The sequence below is a fragment of the Ascidiella aspersa genome, chromosome 3 (genome assembly GCF_963924565.1).
Source record: "Ascidiella aspersa chromosome 3, kaAscAspe10.2, whole genome shotgun sequence".
NCBI lineage: Eukaryota > Metazoa > Chordata > Ascidiacea > Phlebobranchia > Ascidiidae > Ascidiella > Ascidiella aspersa.
In genome coordinates this window covers 8,773,018-8,796,129 of record NC_139449.1, presented here as the reverse complement: position 1 = coordinate 8,796,129, position 23,112 = coordinate 8,773,018, and the positions used below count along the sequence as shown (strand labels likewise).

At 37.5% G+C, this 23,112-nt stretch overlaps 2 protein-coding genes across 2 annotated transcripts; one reads left to right on the top strand and one right to left on the bottom strand.

The window, feature by feature from the left end:
- Nucleotide 1: 1 nt before the first annotated feature.
- LOC146159058 (organic cation transporter protein-like) lies at nucleotides 2–1,630 on the top strand. Its single transcript, XM_083384844.1, has one exon. It carries the CDS (start codon nucleotides 2–4, stop codon nucleotides 1,628–1,630), a length of 1,629 nt encoding a protein of 542 aa, XP_083240970.1.
- A 1,216-nt stretch (nucleotides 1,631–2,846) lies between these two features.
- LOC146159057 (monocarboxylate transporter 7-like) lies at nucleotides 2,847–13,941 on the bottom strand. The gene is made up of 8 exons (XM_083384336.1): nucleotides 13,224–13,941; nucleotides 12,226–12,369; nucleotides 10,638–10,813; nucleotides 9,140–9,216; nucleotides 7,788–8,053; nucleotides 6,290–6,417; nucleotides 4,687–4,915; nucleotides 2,847–3,425 (listed from the first exon to the last, which is right to left on the bottom strand). The coding sequence occupies exons 1-8, from the start codon at nucleotides 13,483–13,485 to the stop codon at nucleotides 3,307–3,309; spliced, it is 1,401 nt and encodes a 466-aa protein (XP_083240462.1). The 5' UTR covers nucleotides 13,486–13,941; the 3' UTR covers nucleotides 2,847–3,306.
- Nucleotides 13,942–23,112: the final 9,171 nt, after the last annotated feature.

Genomic DNA, 23,112 nt, shown 5'->3' with positions numbered 1-23,112 from the left:
CATGACAGAACCGAGTAAGCTGTCCTACTATGAGAAGCGGCTTTCATTTCTACTGTTTCTGGCGACGATTCCAAACGCATTCTCTACCATGCAAGTGTTGATCTTGCACTTTACACCTGAACATCGCTGCTACATTGAACTGCAAGGAAACTCGACTATTCAGCACTTGGCGGGACCAGAAAACGTTAGTGGAGTTACATTTGACGAACGAATTCTTGACTTGGCGATACCGTGGGAAAGTACCGGCGATGGAAGGCAGTTTAGAAGCAAGTGTTTACAGTTCGATCCACCATTTAACAGTTCCGAGGAAAATCGAAGCAAGATTGCTTGCGACACGATGTTCTACGAAGGCTCCTCGGTATCCACTGTCACCGAATTCGACCTCGTCTGCGAACGAGCGTGGATAAGGCCGCTTCTTTCTTCCTTGTTGTTCGTTGGGATGATCATCGGAAGTATTCCAAGCGGATACCTCGCCGACAGATTCGGAAGGCGTCCTGTGTTTCTCTTAGCCACAACTTGCCAGTTTATCACAGTTACCTTATTGAGTTTCGCGCCCGACGTTTGGTCCTACGCGGTTCTTTTTACTGTTTGTGGACTCGTTAGTATGGTGAATTACGGGGTGGCGTCTGTTATTGGCTCCGAAATGACGACGCAAAAATACCGCCTGTGGATGTACTTTAGTCTCCTAATGGGCTATTCGGTCGGCTACTTGATGATGTCACCGCTTACGTATCTGTTTCCCAATTGGCGCTGGTTCCTGCGATTCAGCGGTTTAATTGGGCTTCTTTACATTCCTTACTACTGGTTAATCGACGAGACTCCATATTGGTTGTTTTCCTCTGGCAAAGCAGAAGAAGCTGAATCAGTTTTAAGAAAGATCGCCAAATTAAACGGCCTCTCTTATAAAACAGATGAGTTCTTTAAAATAGAGAAAGAAGAAGCACTGCGACCCTTGTCTACCATTCAAACCCTAGTCAGTGTCGGAAAAGAACGCATTCTACTGCTGTGGTTTGCCATTACGGCTTTAATGTGGTTTACCTTGGGAATGACTTATTACGTTCTTGCCTATGGCACAAATAACTTAAGCGGAAACAGATTCGTCAACATATTTCTGTCCGGTGTGGTAGACGTTTGCGGGGGTCTCCTTTTCCTATTGTGCGAACGTAAGATGGGCAGGGTCCTCACCTACATTCTGCCAACAACGCTCTTAGGACTCTCGCTGATTTTGACTTGTGTCGTGCCAGAAAGCCAAGTCGCTTTTCTCATTTCGCTTAACATGCTTGGTAAGCTTACGGTGGCCGCTTCGTTCGCCATTGTGTTCGTCCACGTCATGGAAATTTTTCCGACTAGAACGAGGCAAACGGTGCTGTTCCTGGCCACTTCTTTATCGAGGATTGGAGCAATTCTAGCGCCGTTTCTGCTTTACGTTGGCGAAGACGGCAACAATGTGGTTTCCACTCTGGCGGTCGCTTGCGTAATTCTGCTGTCCGCGTTTGGCTGCGCATTTCTGCCCGAAACGAAAAACACACCATTGCCAAATACAGTCCATGAAGCAAAGGCATTGCCACGAAAGCGATGGTGCCCATTTAAACCTGAAAATTCTGACGAGAACCACTCCGTGGAACCTTAAAATGTGGAACTACAGCCGCTTGATGTTGCACCGAATCGTTAAAGGCCATGCCAAGAACGCGTTTAAACAGCTTACGGTATTTTTTGTCAACACAAGTTACACGTTCTGAACACTCGTTGTTGACAATATTGTTGTAAATAACATTCAATAATTTTGTGTACGAGTTACACATCGGCGAAGACGACAACAATCTGCTGGTTTTCACTCTGGCGGTCGCTTGCGTCATACTACTGTCTGCATTTGGCTGCGGCGTTCTGCCCCAAACGAAAAACTCACCCTTGCACAGAACCGTCCATAAAGCAAAGGCCTTGCTACGATAGCGATGGAGCGCATTTAGACCTGAAAAATCTGAAGGGCGCCCGCTGTGGCAATGCAAGGCCTCGAATTACAACCGCTTGAAGGCGCTATAGCAGCTTCTTAAAACCTGTTACAAGCCCTCTTGCTTGTCAAATAATGAAATATTGTTTTCCCGGTGTAGAGTTAATGGGGTAGACTGTTTTAAATAGTTTTAAAATTGATGGTCAAAACAAATTGTATTTCGTTCATTTTCCACAAAAATGTTGGTAATAATAATATATTGTACTACGGTTTGTCTTTTCGTCGCAACTCGCCCTAGTATCATTTGATAAAACACAGAAAACTGTTGTTAATTTATAAAATGTCAGTTTTTAATTCATCAGAGCGAAGGAGTGCTTTTTATTGAAACGGGTCCACCAGGCAAAAATTTTTTTAAAGTTTGGAAACCGCTGTTATAAACGGTCAGCAAGATCTGAACAACAATTTACGTTACTTTAAAGAAGTTTAAACCCAACCCTGACATCACCACTAATCCCCCAGTAACTTTAACCTATTCGCAAATTCTTACCCAATCCATAAACCGACCCTAACCCTATAAACAAGAGAAACTAGTCTGGTGTCCAAACAGCAGCACCATAACGGAACTATTCAAAATAAAATCAGTAACTTAGTGAACGCAACGTTTAATCTCAACCTTTTTGTATCCGTGGCCACTATTTATGCTTTAAGGCCCCTTTTTATGCATGAAGTAGGCTAATACCGGACACTTACATTTTTCTAGTGCAATATTTGCTTTTAGTTATTTTCAATAATTCAGTATAACTACCTGGCTAGTGCACCTTATGTTGAGTAAAGTAACAGACAACACTAAATTGCTTTATGACACGTTTATTGTAAGGCGATTTCTTCTGATGCATCTCCGAAGCAAGTCTTGAACTGCGTGGTTGTGTTTCTAATGCTGAACGCATGTTATCTTTGTGAACGATAGCAAAAACTAAAATCAAGTACGTGAGCAGTTCTAAAGCTGCCTTGGGGGGGATTTGGAGTTTGTTTTTTTGTCTCTGTAAGAGTCTCATCCGTGAATTTAATCGAAAATTTTGTGAATACATTCGTTTGTTGTGTTAGTCTGGATAAACATCGGTCACTAAGAATACAAACAGCTTTTTGCTTCTATAATAACTTCGTAAAGGCAAAGGCATATTGTTATTGGTTTTGGTGGTTTTGTGGAGGCTGTACACAATAAAAAATGTGGTTTATCGAGGTCGCAACTTCTTTCCCAAGTCTTATTGTAGTTTGACGTTAAACTGATTCTTTAATCCCAAAACTCAGGTCGAAATTTCTATGGTGTTTCCACTGTTTTTAAAACCACAGGGCGCGGTTCATGAAGATTTGCGAACAAAATACAAAACGATAAACATCAGCACCGATGAAACCAGGAGTGAGCCGATGCCGATGTAAAACACAATCGTGATGTAGCCGATACTGTCGATGGCCAGACCTGAAACATAAAACAAGATTAAGGAAGATGGCAACTAAATCATACAAGTGTATGTGTATATCTGTAATCAAGTAGTACTGTTCAGCGACTACGGCACATAAAACTATTAGGGGTACATCATGCTGCCCTGGAGAGGGGAGTGTTTGACCGAAATAGACCCGCTACAATTTTAGATTTTTATGAAAACAAGACAAGGCTATAGAAATCCCTTGAATTAAAATAAAACCCAGGTAGTAACGCTATGATAAACCTTTATAAAAATGATTTTATTGTTTTCGGATTCAACCCATTCTCTATTCATAATAACGTAGTTGTTTACCCGAACAATAGCAATACCCGAACTTAACCCGAACAATAACAATACCCGAAAAAACAGTAAATTACCCTTGATATTACGAGTAACATTAAGTAGAATGAGAAAGCTAGCGAAACGCGTTTAACGATTTTTTTGACGGTTTAAGTGCTAGAGAATATAACACCAGAAACAGAATTCACTGCGATTCGAAGTTAAAACCTAAATAAGGGTGTAACTGTAGTGATTGCACGTTCATCAAACAGCATTACAGAAGTGATAAACAAATTGAGTTTGACTGAATAATACGAAGGAAACCACTGTGGTGAGATTTGATTTATAGATCTGCATTTGTTAGTAAAACGACCTTCAACCATGTGTTAAGCAATCTAGTGGTATTTGAGTGATAGAGAAGCAATGTCACTGGGTCTGTTATGTAACAACGGTAAATTGAATACCGTTAAAGACTTGACCTCCTAAAAATTACTTAAATTCATAACTAAATATATTGGCAGTTTATAGCCACTCATAAGCGCAGTTGTGACAAATCAACGAGAACCATGGCACACACAGACGTTTGTGAGTTTAAGACCTCAACCCAGTGTTTCTCAGCCTTTTATGGCTAGCGGCACCCTCAAAAATAATAAATAGATTTTCGGCACCCCGACTGGAGTTTTCGTTAAGTATTCTACTAAAATGTCACTATAAATTGAACTGAAGCAACACAACAACTTAAGCTATGAAAATGTAAATTAACATAATGGTCTCTATAATCGTACACATGTAGATATTTCAGGAAGTTGACCAATTGAACAAAAATCATATTCCTAATAAATCTCAAATACCTATCGGCACCCTTGGTCATTAGAAATGGCACACCAGGGTGCCGCGTCAACCCGGTTAAGAACCACTGGCCTAAATAATGGCAAATTCGAACACAGGACCTAACGAATGACTATATTTACCCACCCATAAGCACAGTGGTAAGAGATCCCATTAGGAAGGCGATAACACTGCTGTAGCCGCACACGATATCGAAAAGGCCAAGACCGAATATGTCGACGATGAAAACAGCGTAGACGGCGTCCAGGCCACCGCCGGCCGATCCCAGGAGCGCGCAGATGGCCAGCAGCGCCCAGTAGTTGGTTACAAAAGTGAGCAGGAAAAACAAGCAGGCCAGAAAAACGTTGATCAACATCTGGATAGAAAAGGGAAAGTTGCAGAGTGGATGTGAAGTTGGGATGTAATGCAGTAAAGTTCACAACATTGTCCTTTAAGGAACTTTACAGAAATATAAATAGATGGGGCACCGTTATTGGTACTTACGTATGATTCATTGTATTGCTCTAATACCGGAACAACAAACATCAAGTATGCACAATGTAAAGTCATAATTCTTAATTTATTGCACTCTATGAACGGGCACAAACAAATGACTAAAAAGAGCAAAAATAGAATTTTGTCGAATTCCGAAAATCCCTTGGCAAAATTTACCGTTAGAAATTAAATCTTAAGTGTGTCACGGTTAGAAACACTGGTATAACTAATAGTCCTGTGCGAACAAAATGCGATTTCCTAAAGAATTGTCAAACTATAAATATACCAGTGCGCCATTTATTGCATAAGATATCAAAAATTCTAATATAGGTCATATTTATTCAGTTACATAGGAAACATGTAGCTGTAATTTAGTGATGTACGCTGAGACTAGTATGGTTCACAATAACTCAGTGAAAAATAGATATCTTGAAGTCATGCGGTGCCAAACCAAATTTATCAACGAGGTACTTATTTATCAACAAAATATGGCAATGCTTGTTTTAACGATAATGCGCAATAATGTAGGCCAGAGTTTCCCAACCGAAGTGCAAAACATTCAGTGGGACGAGAGATTTCCAAAATAATTTTAGATTTCAAGTTTTGCTCAGTAAGTTTCTTGATAGAATTTTTGTGAACGTGAAGAGTGCAATAAATTAAAACGTTTGGTCAACTTATAGTGCACATTGATGATAACAATTTCGTTTTAGTAACGTTAAAGCCAATTAGCAAAAATGCTAGTAACACTGTCACAAACAATTTATAATTTCTTTCGGGTGCCGCAATATAAAAAATAGGTTGGGTACATGGATACCACTGGCGTAGACAAAGATTGCTAGCATCTAGTGCGACAATAATGTTTGCGTAGTGTTCCCTAGAAACACAATATGCTATGAGTTGCCGTGCTAATACTTGTTTCATATTGGTTTAATTAGTTCATCTTGTTTTAGCTTTTATCGTATATTCGAAATACGCGATTTGTTAGCGTTTTTTTTTTTTTCAGGGCATTACCAAATTTTCATGCGAATTTAGAAGGTGACGATGCCAGTATAGGCGAAATATATATTCCAAGTATCTAAACCTGGTTTTACTCTGGTTTTTCAACTTTGAGTTTTATTGTTAATAAGCGCGTTAGCGGAACAGTGATCGACAAGCCGAACCATGGTTTTTGATTCCTTTAAGATATACGCCATTTTATACAAATTAAATAGTGTGCGCAAAAAATACATTAGGTATATACAATACCAGAACTCACCACAATCGCCATGCGACGCGATTTGTTAAATTTGTCGAAAAAGATGCCAAAAAGCGCTCGCGATCCGATTTCGCCGAACGACACAGCTGATATTAACATCGCCGAATCCACGTCGGAAAATCGCATCTCTGCAAGGAAATAAGTACCTCCGTTAGTTTAGATCAGGGCTTCTTAAATTTTTTCCCGGACTCCCAAGGGGTCCATTGACCGCAGTTTAAGAACCCCTGTTTTAAACAGTTGTGAGTTTAATGTTTAGGGTTAGGGCAGTGGTTCCCAGCATTTTATGGCTTGTGGCACCCCTAATAGCATTTTCGTTTGGTAATTTACTATAATGTCATAATAAACGGTACTTCAACCCTACACAATCTAGGAGAACTCAATTTAATTTGTTGTACTCTAATCGTACACAAAGGGTTATATCAAGAGGCTTACCACATTGTCAAAATTCAGATTCCTATAAATTCCCCAATATCTCTTGGCAGTCGGTGCCCCTAGGGGTCTATAATATTAGCAGGGCGGTGTGTCCTTATCTCGTGGGCCATTTGTATAAAACGAACTATTGAAGTAAAACGTTTAGGTGAGTTGTTAACTTTTGTCCCTTGTATATATCCTAGGGTCATGCGTCAGTAGGTCGACAGGCATGTCAAGCCCTCACTAATAGGCTTAAGCAGGGTGATGTCCGCCTATGTTGTAATAATATTTCCAGTAATACAAAAAATATACACTAAAAAAAAAATTAAAGGAAAAGAGATATACATGCTCTAATGTTATACAAGTAGCTTTTGTGACAGAAAGAAATGTGCATTTGGAGTACATTTTTGGCTGGCATATTTTTATTACATGAGTGCCGCTTTAAAACACGTCTAAAAATATGCATCCTGGTTCAGTTAACCGAAAATATACCGGACAGCACTAATGAGGATGTGGCCACCTTGGTTTGTTGGCAATATAGTAACTTTAAGTTCTTCAAAAACTTAAATAAATATCACAAGTCTGTGTTATACAAAAGTCATTCTAAAGTGACAAGTCCCAGTTAAGTAATTTGTAAAGTAACTTAGGTCCAAGTAAGGTATTTTCAAAAAATGTAGGAAGTCAAGTCCCTGTTTAGATCATTAATTGCCTAAATCAAGTAATTAGTAAAGCAAGTCAATACCAAGTCAAGTATAATTGGCATAAAATAAAACGTTAAACTATTAAAAAAATTAACGTTCAAAATTTAAACTTATTGGAATAAATGGGCACTAACTCAACTGAAATATAACAAAAAGGAAACATAAGAAGCAAATTTTAAACCGAGTCATTTGACTGAATGACTCGAGTCCAAGTCAAGTCGTTTTCCCAAAAGATGTGCCCATTCAAGTCTTTTTACCGAACGACTTAAGTCAAATCAAGTCATTTCAGCCAAATCAAGTCATTTCACGTTTAACCTGGCAAATGAATGAAAACCTTGCCCGTAATAATTAAAAAGAAACGCAAATACTAATCTCGCCCTACTCACCAGTCTTGCCGAAAGGGACGAGATAGGTTAACGACGAGTAGTAGGCCGCCGAGAAAAAGACCCAGGCCCATGAGTAAGCCTCGAAGCGAATATCGAACAAGATGTCGACGTCTGCTTGCTTGCACAGGGCCGCCATTTTTTGTCTGGTTGTAGGACCGGCGACCTCAACATCGCTGTTAGAACTGTCGCTGCTCATTTGGTCAAGTTTGTCAGGCATTTTTGACGAATTAACTTTGTTGTCCATTTCAGTTGGGACTAACTCGTCACTGTAAGTATATGAACGTAAATACGACAAGTTTAAAGCGATTCCAACAGTAGTTTTAATGTCCTTTCTGTATTCTAACAAGGCATGAAATCACCACTGATGTGCTAGCGCACACACACACATGGAGTCAACATGTTGAAAATGAATAAAGAGGTATTCGAAACGTTCAAGATGATACCTACTTCTGTATGGCCTTTGATATTCTTATTATGACAAAAATATCATTTGGTGTTAGAGAACTTTAAAAGTCATTTGGGGTTAAGGAGGAAAAACGTATAACAATTGTGCACATGGCCGACGAAATTAACTTAGAAACGAAACGAAATTAACTTAGCGCAACAAGACACAAAGTTGTGTGCAGGCCTACAACTTTTAGTTAATAATATCGAATTTGTGTTCTATCGAGTGTAAGGTGTGGCACCCAACCAATATAAAATAACCAATAGAAATTTGCTAGACTGACCAGTTAATTGACGTCAAAAGCCAAAGGAAAACACGAGTAATTTTAAACACGGCTGTCGAAAGGATCATAGATCTATAGCGGCATCGCAAGATTTGTTTGATTTTTAAAACACGTGAAATGTGAGATCAAAATAAATCTTAGCACCCAACCAATGTAAAGGAACCTACAGAAATATGTTAAATTGGCTTTTTTCATAAGCAAAAGTAATACATACGTTATTTTACAATGGTTGATTTCGGAAAGAAGTAAATCGAACCGGAGTTCCAAAACCATTAAACTAGGATTCTTAGCTAAATTGACCAGTTACTGTGACCATAGGCGAAGGTAATACATGGGTTATTTAACAAATGGTTGATTTCGAAGAGGAGTAAATCAAATTGAAGTGCCAAAACCATTAAACTAGGAATTTTAGCTAAATTGACCAGTTACTGTGACCATAGGCAAAGGTAATACATGGGTTATTTAACAAATGGTTGATTTCGAAAAGGAGTAAATCAAATTGGAGTGCTAGAGCCATTAAACTAGGATTCTTAGCTAAATTGACCAGTTACTTTGACCATAGGCAAAGGTAATACGTGCGTTATTTTGAAAAATGGTTCATTTCGAAAAGGAGAATCATCTTACTTTGCTTCTTTGTGTTTCGGTAAAGGCCGCAGCAAAGCACCAACCACCGATACGTTGAGATAGAGACCGGCGATCACCTGAACAGTTCAGCAACGGTGTGTGTTAATAGATGTTTGAAGCGAACAGATGTTGTTCAAAGAGCGATATCGGTCGCTTACGGTTAACCTTTTCGGCGTCATACGGAGAGGCCTTTTTTCTGCGAAAGTACCGCTATTTTCAAAGTATACTAGCGATTTTAAAGAAAGTATTGCGCTTTTACATAAAGGCCTATAAAACTAGACCTGTCGTTTACAATTGTTTTAGAGTTTTTAAGACTTAGTGAGTTTTACAAATAACACTGGTTAAAGAAATAACTGTGTTATCGCTTTTTCTACGAAGGGACTAAGCAAAATCGTAAGTTAACTCACAGGTTTGTTCAAATAATTTTACTCGTTCATTAAACAATCCACATAAAATAAATCGATAAAAATACAATAGATTAAGGTGGTTAGATAGATTTATTGCAAAAAGTAGCTTTTTCACGTAGCTTAAAAAATATCTTTAGACCCTTTGTTTGCGTAATCCAAGCATCCATGGCTAGGTTAAATAAATTAGAAGTAAAATGGAACAGAAAAAGTAGCCCGCCGCTGTCTAATATAGTCTGCGGAAACGCAAAAGGCGCTGGTGTAAAGTAGCGTAAGCAGCAGAATGTTAACGAAACATTCAGTTGTTTGAAATCAAAAGCATGCATGATTATTAAAGTTGTCTCTTTTCGCCTGGGCGATGTAATAAGACATTGCCTTAAACAGATTCAAACTTGAAGAGAAATCTTGTTCAGAACCAACCCTAATTTATCTAACCAGGTTAACTTCTGCATGAGTCGGAGACCCAATCAAATTCAATGGCGATCCAACTCTCTTCGATAAACTTTTATGAGCGAATGAAACATAAGACATTGGCAGACCAAATTTAAATTTATTGAAAACGATCCACGTCGTCGTATTGAGTACGCAATTTGTTATCACGAATTGGAGAAATCTTGCTCAGAATCAACCTAAATGTATTTGCAGTCGGCTACCCAACCAAATCAAACGGTGAGCCAATTTTGGGTCGTGACCTAAATTGGTTGAGAAACACATACCCTAGTTAAATAAACATAGGCCTAACGACACATGGTGGTCTAATTTCCAAAAATGAGCTACATCTTCGTATGGGGTAAGCAATCTTTTTTATCGAGTATTGGAGAAATTTTACTCAGAATCAATCTTAAAATCTCTGCAGTCGGCGAACCATTTTTAAGTTCAAAAAAAGGAAGAAAAACAACACATTGTAGCCTAATTTTGATCAAATGAGCCACGTCTTCATATTGGTAAGCAACTTTTTATCAAGTATGCGAGAAATCTTGCTCATAATCAACCTCTGCAGTAGGCGTAGGCGAACCATTTACCAGTTTCAAAAAAGGAAAAAAACGACAACACACGGTAGCCTAACTTTGTCCAACATTTTTTTCGTCCCATACCTGTAGCGCTCCCTTCCACGCCAAGGCGTCGATAAGAACCTGAAAGAGCGGGCAGTAGGCGAAAGCTCCGAGGGAAACCCCCGAGCACAGAACTTGCATGGCGGTGTTACGGCGTCGGCGAAAGTAGCGGTTGACCGTCGAAAACATGCCGACTGTGTTGGCGGCAGTGCAGAGACCTGCATAGAAGTTGTTATGACTTAAGTCAATGACCCAATGACTTGACTTAAGAGCACTTACTGTTTTTAAATGACTTGACTTGACTTAAGTTATTTGGGCAACAAAATGACTTGACTTGACTTAAGGCTTTTGGGCAAATGACTTGGGTTGAAATGAAGTGTTTTCTATATACGTATTTTTTATCAAATTGAGCTATTCATTCAAATCTTTGCACATAAAACAAATACCTTGCTACATGTTACGTTTTTCCTATTGTTTAGTTCAGTTATTTCTCATTATCGTACGGATTTAAAAATTCTAATAGTTTATCGTTTTATTTTTACGTCAAGGACGTGACTTAAAGTTGACTTGCTCGAATTATGACTTGGGCGTGGACTTGACTTGCGCAACTGATGACTTGGACTGCGACTTGACTTGTTATTTATTCAAAAAGTCTTGACTTGGATTTGAGTTATTTTATAAAAAACTTAACTGGGACTGAAGTCAATTCAAAATGACTTGTTTACAACACTGGAAAGAAAAGTGTTAAGTGCGGCTTTGCGCGATAATTAACCCACGAAGCAAAATCACTGCCCTAGGCCAGTCCTGGACAACTAGATATATTTTAACTTTAAAAAAAAGTAGATTAGATCATTTTAGTTTTTCAAAATTAGATTACAATTAGAATTAGATCGTTTTAGTTTTTTTCAATTGGATTATAATTAGAATTACCGAATTGTTAAAAAAACGAATTTCAACTAGAAGACATTTGAATATTCACAATCAATTTCATTTAAATCGCGAATTATTCTTATAAGAATATTTGTGTGCTAATTTTATGCCTTTTAGCATGGCATATTAAGCATTTTAGACTGTAAAATTTAGATACAAGTCTTTACGACCAAAGAGTTTCAATCAAATTGTTTGTTTTGACTGAGAGACTAAAATGCCGTAAAATGATTCAATGGGCCGCAGGACCTATTAGGTTTCAAGAAAAAGTATTGTAAACGGGCCTTTAAAGTTATCTTTTTTACCCCTACTATACTATTACTGCGCACCTAAAAGCTGAATGGTACATTTTCAATAGGCTAATATTCCAAGTTTAAAATACTACTTGTGACTAGCGGGCCGCACAAAAATTTCAGGCGGGCCGCAGGTTGGACATCCCTGCCCTAAACCATTGCCGTTTAGGCAGAATCAAAATAGAGTTTTAAACAATCTTTTTATTAGGATGATATACCCAAGAACTTGGATGGAACTTGACTTGCGAACAGATAACTTTAAATGGAAATTTTTCGATTTTAGTAAGATGTAACTTTAAAAGCAATTTTTTTCGATTTTATTTAAGATGTAATCTATACAACCTGTCTTCTTTAAAAGACTAGTTTCAAAACAGCATTTACAAAGAATAATACAGAAAAAATGCCTGTACCTGGCACAAGACCCATGAGAATGACAATCGCCGCGAAGTTGTCCAAATGCGAGGCGGCGAACACAGCGGCGCAAGAGAGCAGCCCCGCCCACATTACGCCGGTTCGGTAGCTCACCCGTCTGTATATGTACGGGATAAAGATACCTAAAACAAAAAGGTCGTTTTTATTAGAACAAGGTGTGTTTTGCTACAGTAGACAACAGGGCTTTGTTGCAGCAAACGCTGGTTTAGAAGATGTCATGTTCTGTAGATTAAGCCTCTGTTGAAATACTTATGAATACTTCTTAATTTAACGCTTGCCAGCAGGCCGGTAAGGCCATTAACTTTAAAACACAAATAGCTGGTTGGCTAAATCTCAAACACCAAAAGCATAAAAGTTAGTCTTCGAAATTCGACCAAAACTCGTCTGATTTTGTTAATCAATCGAAATGAATTGTTTACAATAAGGCATACTGTTTGCGTTTATTTGATATAATATGCGTATTTTCGCCGACAAGGACTTCATTTGTTTTGTAGGTATAGTTTAAAAAAATTGTTTAACTTGAACGCAATACGTTTGACTTTGGAAATCATGTAAGATTTACCATGGTTGCCAAATTTATTTTTCAGTTTTTTAGAATTGAAAATAATCCCACCGAAATATTTCAACAAACACCCAAAGCAAACGAGCAGAAACAAACTTTTCAGATATATTACAGGGATGTCGAAACTTTTTTATTGCATGAGTCATGAACGCGCCCTTATTCAAGTGGTTCTTATACTTTTTTTCTTGCCACGCCTTTTGAAAGGTTGGTTTGACTTGTTGCTACGTACCGAATGACATGAATTTTTACGTTTGTTTGAAACGCAATTAGACGCAAAAAAACATAATAATTATACTTAGGATTTTTTAGAAATGAAAATAATCCCAACGAAATACAAATTTGAGGTGCTACTGTGTGAAACCATAACTGTGTGCTACTGTACAAGTATGTGCAACGAAACAAAACGATGTATACTTCCGCTTCCGTATCCGATCAAGAAAACTCCGTTGAGCCAGGACACCTGGCCGTAGGTGACGCCGAACTCGGCCATAAGGACAGCGTAGAAGACAGAGAAGCAGCGCTGGGCGGCTGCGTACATTGATGTGACGAACATGCCGCTCGAAGCTATCACCCAGCCCCATCGTCCGTCCAAATAAGGCGCCGGTTCATTGCTACTGTGTGTGCTGCTGTTCATGTCCTTACTGATGCTACTGCTGCTGCTGGTGATGGAGGCCATGGTGACTAGCAGTGCTGTACAGTCGTCCAAAGCTGCCTCTGCAAGCCTGGAGTACGCGTGCAGTAGTAGCCTACTGTACGTGCAGACTGACGTAGTATTTTCGTCTGCCGGTTGTTAACTTATCGGCTTAGGTGTTTACGGTTCTGACGTATATGTTGACAATGCAAAGTTCAGCATTGAACCCTGACAAAAACGTGCAGTCAGCTGTTTTTTTTAAAATCAACGTTCGCGAAGTCGTTATTACACAAATATATGGTCGACAGCTCTTCTTTAGCACCACGAGTTTGAAAGGAAAATAGCTTTATGAGGTCCAGGGTGTCACCTATGACATTATACCACTGACAAGTGGACCTTTAGTGAAACATAACTGTATAAAAATCACAACATATGTCAAAGTTTAATAAAGAAGAAATAAGCTTACATTGTCGGGGAACACACAATAAGACCTAAAAGCAAAGGTATGAAACAACTAAGAGTGCTCTTATTTTATTGTTCAAAATAACATTTCGTTGCTTCGTCTTAAAAGTTGAAACACCAACTAAATGTTCAAATGATGTAACGAACATCCTATTTTGGTCGAAATTTTGGTATCTTAATTTTTTACAAAGATTTTATTTGGTTAAACTGTTTTAAATGTGTTGCACTGAATATGTGATATAGGAAATCACCTCGACCATTGCCAGACGAATGTCGACCTAAACTCCTGATCAGTAACAGCAAAATAGTGTATATTTATAGCAAAATGAAAGCTTCTATCTAATACTTGCAGTGTTACGTTTTTTTTATTCAGATATTCTGACAATGCCTTCTTTGCCGGCGGAATATAGGCCTATATCTATCTTTTAAAATCTATAAATAATGTCTGACCTAAATTTCTAGCTTTGCGAGATCTGCTGTTATACATTATATACTTAGCCTATAGCAGTGCTTTTCAACCCGTGGGAAGGTATACGCACTTGTGCGGATGATAATCATCGCGCGGATGAATGTGGTGCATATTATTGTGTATTGCAGTAATCCTATAAGCTGGTGCGCCTACTTATGCATTACACGTACAGTAGTGTGGTATCTCAGTGGTTCATTGCAGCTTACTCATTCTATTTTATGTCGGTTAAGACTCACGGTTTTGATACACAAACCCTTTCATTGTTATTTCTCAAATGGGAAAAACTTTGCAAAACTTACTGTGCTTGTTTCGTGCGGATGAAAATTTTCAAAAAATAACAAAGTTCGAATGGTTCTTTCAAATGTTGAAAATCACTGGTCTATAGACTGCAATACGTTACCGGGCATCTGTCAACTAAACAATCTAATTTAGGTAAAACCATAGTTTTTCAATCAAAGTTTTAGGAAACGATTTTAGCAGATTCGTTCAACGGCATAGATAGTTTGTTTGTATTTTTTCTGATCGCACTTCAACAACCAGCTATGTGTCCCAAACCCAAATGTAAACCAATACTTACTTTACGAGCAAAACCTGTTAAAAATGTAAATGCAGCAAATATCGATGTGAACGCCAATCGCCTCTAAAGAGCAGCCCTATTGCAACATAATACATCAACAATAACTTAACTTTTCACGGAAAACAGACACAAATTCACCAACAACTGTCCTTTCCCCGGTGTCTAAAAGGCAGGACACCAACCACAAGGTTGTCTGCATTGTTGGCTTATCAAACCATGCAGTATTGATAAAGTTAGTTTAAAAAAAAAACTGCCAAATAATAAAAGCTTCGTGGGCGGTTCAGGAAATCCTTTCGACCGATTATATGCGTAAAAATCTCTTTGCGTTAAAAGTACAGGAAAGCCGTAAAATATAATAGACCGTTAATTCATCAGGCTTAAAAACAAATTGCAAAATTACGTTACATTGGCAAATGCTCGAGAACTTTAAATAAAATATTGTATAGAAGAATTAGACTGGAAAAATGCTTTGTTATAAAGTTATTTTTCAAGAATGGTATTAATCCGGTGTTTATTGAACTGCTGTATGATTTACCTCAATATTATAATTGTCACAAGCTCAACATTACATCTGGTAAACCAAATGTATATCACAATATAGTTTTACAAAAAACTGGAAACACTAAAATCTGTCAACTCTAGAAAAATAAAATTTTGTCGCTTAAAAAAGCTTGATTTAAAAAACAAGTCTTATGCTACCGTCTTATCACTAGTTGTAAACTGATTTCTGCAGTAATCATTTTTACTATTATTGTGTAATGTTTTGCTTGTTGCAATGCCCGTGGGTTTTGTGATCTCGAATTTCACTGATTCAAACTCGCTATGTATCGTTAGGATATTACAGACCTATGATTTTTCCATTTGGGTCAATGGAATGTTGACATTTGTGACTGGGTTTAACAAAAGTTACAGTAAATTGTTTAGGAAACACTGTTCTACTCGACTGTTTGTTAGACATTTGTATCGTTATCCCAAATGTCCCTGATAATAACTTGAAAAAAGTTTACCCGATTTTTAATAAAAAGTATAGCTGCAGTCCCTTGATAATAACATAACACAAGTTAACCAATAAAAAGTCAAAAAACACCAAGTTACACCTTTAAGGTTTAATTTACAAGTCAATAACCAATGTTTGTTACAGTGTATATCTTCGCTTATTACAGTCAACGCCCGATGGCGAACATAATTATATAAATATACACGGACTATTGCTAAACGTAGCAAAAGGGTGAATCATTCAGCAGTTCAAGATTGCGTTTTGCCAGTTACACTTATAAATTAACCGGGTTTCAATCGCACAACAGTTCGGATATAGAGGGCAGAAGGCCTAGTATTTAGTATAGGCTATGTGTTAGACCGGCTTCGATGGAAGGCGCATGTTCGTCCTATAGCACTTACTTAAATGACTGTTTTGCGAACTTATATGGTATATTTGCATTTTTTCTGCAGCACGTAATTGTTTTCCATCTTTTTAATATAAACATAACATGGAAAGTACAAATCTATTTAAATTACTTTTTTTGTCACTTTAAACTAATGAACGATACAACATATCAAAGTTCTGGAAAGTTTTTATACAGGTTTTCTGTGTAACTATCTCTATAGTGTCCCGACTCTTTCCAAGATGGAATTTCAGCCAAATTAATCTAGTTAAAACATTTTTTTGCGCGTATCGAACACGTCAATTTAGTGAAAGCGTATAGTATGCAACATCCCTGACTTAAGTTTTAACAAGATAAACTACTGATATCGTTATTTCCCCCGAGCAATTACTCTTCGGAGTGCACAACGATAAACAGAGCAAAACATTTGTAAGTTGCGTCCTTTTATGGGCAAGGCAATGTAAATATGCCGAAAGTGCCCCGGCTATGTTACGCTTTTTCGCAATGTTATGTTCTGTGCGAACTCCCGAGCAATATTCGGCTTTAAAAAGAGAAAATATGGCGATACACAAGGTAAATGGTCGTTAGCTGCCCGACAGCTTTTCTATTTTAATTTGTTTTTCTTGTGCTTTTATTCGTCATTTTATTCATTATTAAAAAAAAAGATAAACAACTCACGGTTCGTTTAGCCCGCGATGTTTTCAACCTTACAGTTATGGGGTCAATGGCTCTCACAACTCTTTTGCTAAACATCTCGTGTATAACAAAAAACAAAATTTTCGCGCATTGCGCGCACGATTTTTAATAGTCATTTCAATGTCGTTTGCATATTTGCACACAACCTGATATTGTGTGTTTTTTTAGGTTACTTTTTGACGAAATTTTGTGACGTCATTTTTGAAAATTTTATGACCCGGCCCCCAACCAAACGAAAATCGTTGACAAGCCCTGTCGCCCGTACACGCATGTATCCTAGTACATGTGACCCGTGAATAATATTAGCAAAATACTGTGGCCCGCGATGCTGTCAACCTTGGACCACCCTGGGTAACACTATGCACAGGAGCGTATAGTTGATTTCCTATGCCCTTAAATGATAAATCTTTTCACGTTTGAAAACCGGAACAGCTCACATAACGGTCTCGGCGGGCCCTATTAAATTCTACCCCGTTGAAACGAATAGTTTTTTAAGCACTTTACTACAACAACTATTAGTCAGAGTAGGACCTATGAGATTATTTTGCAGTTGAAAAAAAAAATTCGTTTGTCCGATTTAAAATATAAGTCAACACAGCGTCATACACAATTAAAAGGTCTAAATAAAACGCGATAGTTAAAATTGATAGTCTAGTACTCCAGTTTATGATGTAATTTGAATACGGCCGTTAAACTCTTGATGCTATGCTCATATTTAAACGATTGGCTACAATGAATTCGTACAAAGCGCTTCTGGTGAAACTTCCATTGTTGAAAATTTATCCAGGCTCAAACGAGTGCATGGTTTCACACTTTAAATCAGGGGTGTCCAACTCAAACATGCCGGCGTGCCAATTTTTATCCTATAACTTCTTCCCGTGCCAAAATTTAGTAACTAATTCTTTCTAATAATAAAAGCGTTTTTTTACAAATAATAATAACGTATAGTTAGCAGTGCGCATTACTGCATCTAAATGTCCGTCGGTGAGCTGACTTTTGCTTTTCGTTGTTTCACACCAAACTTTATAGTTATGTGAATGCTAGCCTCCACTACAATATAATGTTATAGTATTATACGTCATTGTTAATTGTCCTGCAGCGATTGTTTTATATTGTGATTAAACAATGGCAATTTAATGCATAAAAAGTTAGGTATTTTTTGACAATTGGCTGAATAACAAATTAAGTAATTTTAGGGTGCGTGCCATTTTTTATTAGGTCGCGTGCACCATTTGGCACGCGTGCCGCTTGTTGGACACCCCTGCTGTAAATGTTCCCGCAAAACACAACCATATTAGATATATAAACAAGTATCAAACTAAGATTAGATTACAACTTATGCGGGGTGTGTGAATGTGTTGTTGTGAAAGCAGCCGCATTGTGCCGCGAGACCAGTTTTAGGACAAAAAGAACAACCAGTCTGCTGTTCAATAAATCAGCGCTTTTCATCCGGTATGTAAAATATACATGTGGTGCATCAACATGGGTTCGGCTTGAAATTATTCCAAGCAGTAAATAGCGAACTTTTTTCTGATCTGGTACCACCGATAACATAATTTTACTGACCAAATAGCCTGGCGTCGGAAAACCTAGTTCATTTTAATTTATTTTTTGTCAAACTTTACCCCTATAGTGATATTATGTTACTCTTGAAAAAACAAGTGCGCTGACAAATTTCCCTGTAAGCAATATATGGCTTCGCACGCGTTTTAATTATAAATTTCAAAATAAATTTCATGTCATAACGTAACCATATAAAGCCCCGATCTAAGTTGTGATTTTCCAGACTTGAAGTTTATTCGTTTAAATTCGTTGATTAAATAGGATTTAGAACTAAATGTAAGTTGAACCTTCTACTTTTTTGCATAATTAGGCTACTAACGTAAATTCAGTTAGCCTATTACAGGAGTAAGCAACCTTTTATAGCGGCGGAAAAATAGGCCTAAGTGTTTGAATCAAATTGCTGGACAAATAACCTAGTATATGTGGAAGTAAAAACGAACCAAAGGTAATAAAAACAAATAAAAGTTCGTACAAGGCGAAAACAATTTTTGTATTTACATAGTAAAAATTGACAAAAAGTATAGTTTTACGGTGCCATGGTCAAATGACCTCCTGAATTTGCCCTTGCTAGGCCATATAACAATTTCAAGTGAACGGAACACATCAAACAAATTTTAGTGCTGGTGTTCTCGGTGGATTGTCGATAAAAGCCTAACATCCAGTGAGCATTCGTTTCGCGGGCCTAAAACCAAAGCTTGTCGCGGCCACATAGTTTTGCTTTGCGGGCCACAGGTTGTACACCACTGACCTAGCTAAATAGACGCATGTACTTCGGACAGACTTTCACACTTTCACACCTTTACCAACACCTACAATTGTACGAATGACTTAGCAAAACAGCACACAGAAATCGGCAGTTTTTCAAACTTCTTTGAGCTGATTAGTAAGAAGTTTGCTGGCTATATTATGTGCTATATAGCAGGAGTGGGCAAATGTATTCAAAGGAAGAGCCATTTGCACAAAATACCAGCACCAAAGAGCCTCAAAATTATTTCAATACAAAAACGGTAAATAATGCCAGCCGCAGTAATAACAGAATTGCAATATAACAAAACGGTAATAATCAACACAGTAATAACGGTAATAGCAAAATAACACGCACAATATTTATTAATATCAGTATTTTGTCAACTAACTCTTTGGACTCTATGTCTCGTGTAACGTCATAAACGAAATACTGGCCTAAATAAAGAAAATAAAAAGAGAGAAACGTTTATAAACGGTACTCTTGGTAACCTTTACAATTTTTTTAAAATTTTGCGATTCGACTAGAAGAGCCACAAAACACATGCCGGAGAGCCGCAGTTTTCCCACACCAGCTATATAGCATGGATGGCGAACCTTTTCGTCGCGCGGGTCAAAAACACGACCTTAATCCTTACAAAATGCACAAGTGGGTCATACATTTAATTGTTTACTAATTTTATGCGAAAATTTGCTGCTGCAGGGTTTTAAGTATGGTTGTCTGGTTTGGTAATTCAAGGTTTTGCAATGATTTCCAAATTCGGATTCCCACAAATATTAAGAAGCTAAAGAGTTAAGAAATGCTGCAGTATTTTTTAAAGAAATTACTGGAGTTTTTTTTGTTGAAGTGAATGATGGCCTACTCGTCAACCGTAAAACACTTGAACAACCCACAGATTTGCCAGCCCTGATTTAAACAGTATAATCATAATGCTATTTAACAAACTGTTTTTCTACATTTATCCTTTCGTGAAAATGATTGAAAACATTTCGATATTTCGAGAGAAACAATGGGGTCATTAAAAATCTGTGTTGGAGGGCAGTGGTTCGCCATCCCTGCTATATAGGAACAACAAACATAAATCTTTTAAGCTTAAAGTAGTGTTTAACTGCGATACTGAACGTGACGTGACGTCTATATTTGTCGTTTATATTTACCCTTACCTCGCCTATGTGCGATAAGCTTGTGTAATCAGGCAGTAGCTGTATAATTGTCTGCCCTAGCCTTATAACCACAAACGAAGTGCATGGGAGTTTCAACTGGTACCAATGAATCATTATTTCCTTTCAGATGCGCAACTGTGTAAATGCAGCACCGTCGGAAATACGAGCACTAAAATTTGCTATTTGCGCACATGAAAATATTTTTTAAATTTGCTATTTGCGCACATGAAAATTTTTTTTTTTGACTTTTTTAAAGTTTGATTATATTTTCTTAAAAGAGACAAAGTGTAATAATAACATTGTAAAAGCACAAAAGCACGGAAAAGTTATGTGAATTAAATGTGTAATTATTGCAAAAAAAGTAGCATTTGCATTTGACTTACTAAGGCTAACTTGGCGTTAAAATAATCTTGCTAACAAAAACAAACGAATCTTCAGCATAAAGCTTTCTCCGAGGGAACTATACAGCAGTAGTCTGAGTAAAAATTGCCACTCAAAGGCTGCTTAAACATTGACAGCAATTCAGGCGTCTAAACAAAAACTTACTCGGCTAGCATAGTGCAACACGTGGCTATGTTGCCCACTATGTTTTTGCCTTTTGTTCTCAGTGTAAACTGCAATCATTTTATGAAACAAGATCCATATCGGAATTATAAAGGACAGCAAATCCTCAGTGTGGCCGCTGTACATTTTGGCTAGCCGCCCGCCAATATGGCGTATTCAGCATATTGCAATACCACGTCGTACGAAACTAACGCAAGGTCTTGCACTCTTTGTGACTTAACAGCTAAATAGGCGCAGTTGATAACTATAGCTATAAAACGATCACGCTGACAAGACAAAACCTCGTTCGCGGCTTGTCTTCGCGCGGCTCGTAACCTTTCGAATCACAAAGCGCTACCCGGGCGAAGTACAAACATCCACTTAATCTAATGAACACGCGCCGGGCCAGCGACACTTATCGAAGTGTAACCTGCGTGACGATTTGCTAACAGCCTGCCGGTGTCAGTGAACCGTCAACACCTGTTACCCCTCTTTTGTCAATGACTTAATTAAGTGGTTTCTAACTATAGAAGCATATCAAAGCCTATACTGAAGCAGGTAACATTTTAAACGTTTCAAATAACTCCTTTTTCATTTCCAAAAAGAATAAAGAAATATTCGAAACGTTCAAATTGCTATCTACTGTGCTTCAGCATGCGGTCTTTTCATATTCTTACTAAGTCTTACTACAACCTCTTACATAATATGCTCCGAAGCTTCCAACTATGGGTTTAGCGAATCTGAGTAGACAAATTAAGTTACAATTAAGACACAGGTTAGTGCACAACACTTTAGCATCAATATAGATTTGCATTACGCTATCAAACTAGGCAACATTTTTGATGCGTTTTGTCGGGCATAATAGGCACATGTCATGACAGACCAGACACTTAAAAGATTAACTTTTGTAAGTGCAAACGCGTTACGATTTTCTACTATACAAAAAGGACAAACTAAGTTGTTTTCCCGACACAAGTAAAAACTTATAACAAGACTAGGTATGTCCTTTGTAGTGTATTCCAATACCGATGCTTCAGGTTTAGGGAGAAAGCTACGGCAGTCCGATCCTATAACTAATAACGTCATTACTGTTACAACAAAAACCAAATTGTTGAAATTAAAACGTGCTTAATGAAAACAACCTAGTTTTCAGAGTAAAGCCAAAGTTTCATCGCTAAAATGCTAATCCTTAGGTTTAAAAACTTGCGTTTTTATTTGAACTCAATTATTCCGGAAACGTTTCATTATGAAAAGAAAAAAAAGTATTTTGTCCTAAATTTGCTGCCTTCTTTATTGGTATGGTAACAAACACATGCAGCATATAAATAACATTTACATTTATTGCATGTATGATTGGCGTTGTATTCACGGTCAGTTAAGGAAAGACGAAACATACAAATTGGATATTTGTCTGCAATACTTTTTAAAGAGACCATAGGCATGCTGAGTTTTTCGGTAGGCGACAACCATTTGAGCATCTTTGGAGATATGTTCAAGTTAATTGGTTAATAAATGCGATGGGTTAAGTACATGGTCTTTGTGGCGATTTCTTTAGGTTAGTTTTTTTAATTTAGAAATATATTGAAAGGTGATTTATACCCTTGGGAAATATAGTAAACTACTTAAAATTTAAGAAAAAATAAATTTAAATTTAAACAAAAATTGCTTGAATATAAAGGGAATTGAGTGTGATCTATTTAAAAGAATTCTGTGTCATTCTCCAAACGACATGTTTTGATATGGTACTGAACAACTGATAGGATTAAATGATGTACTTCAGTGGGAAATGTTCCCATCTTTCAAGAGATCGCACGATAGTTGATGGACGTCCATTAAATGGACAAGACTGTTGGTGAAATTGACTTGACTTAATTTGGAATAAAACCAAAAATGGTTTGCATTATCGAGGTCATCTTCAAAATCGTTAAAAGGCGAATAACATAACATACAAAAGTCAGAAAAGTAACATAACAAGTCTATGATTTGACCCAAGTGCACCTAATTCTGAGTTTTTGAATGACTTGACATAAGGCGTTATGGCAAAATGACTTGGTGTGACTTAACTCAAGTTT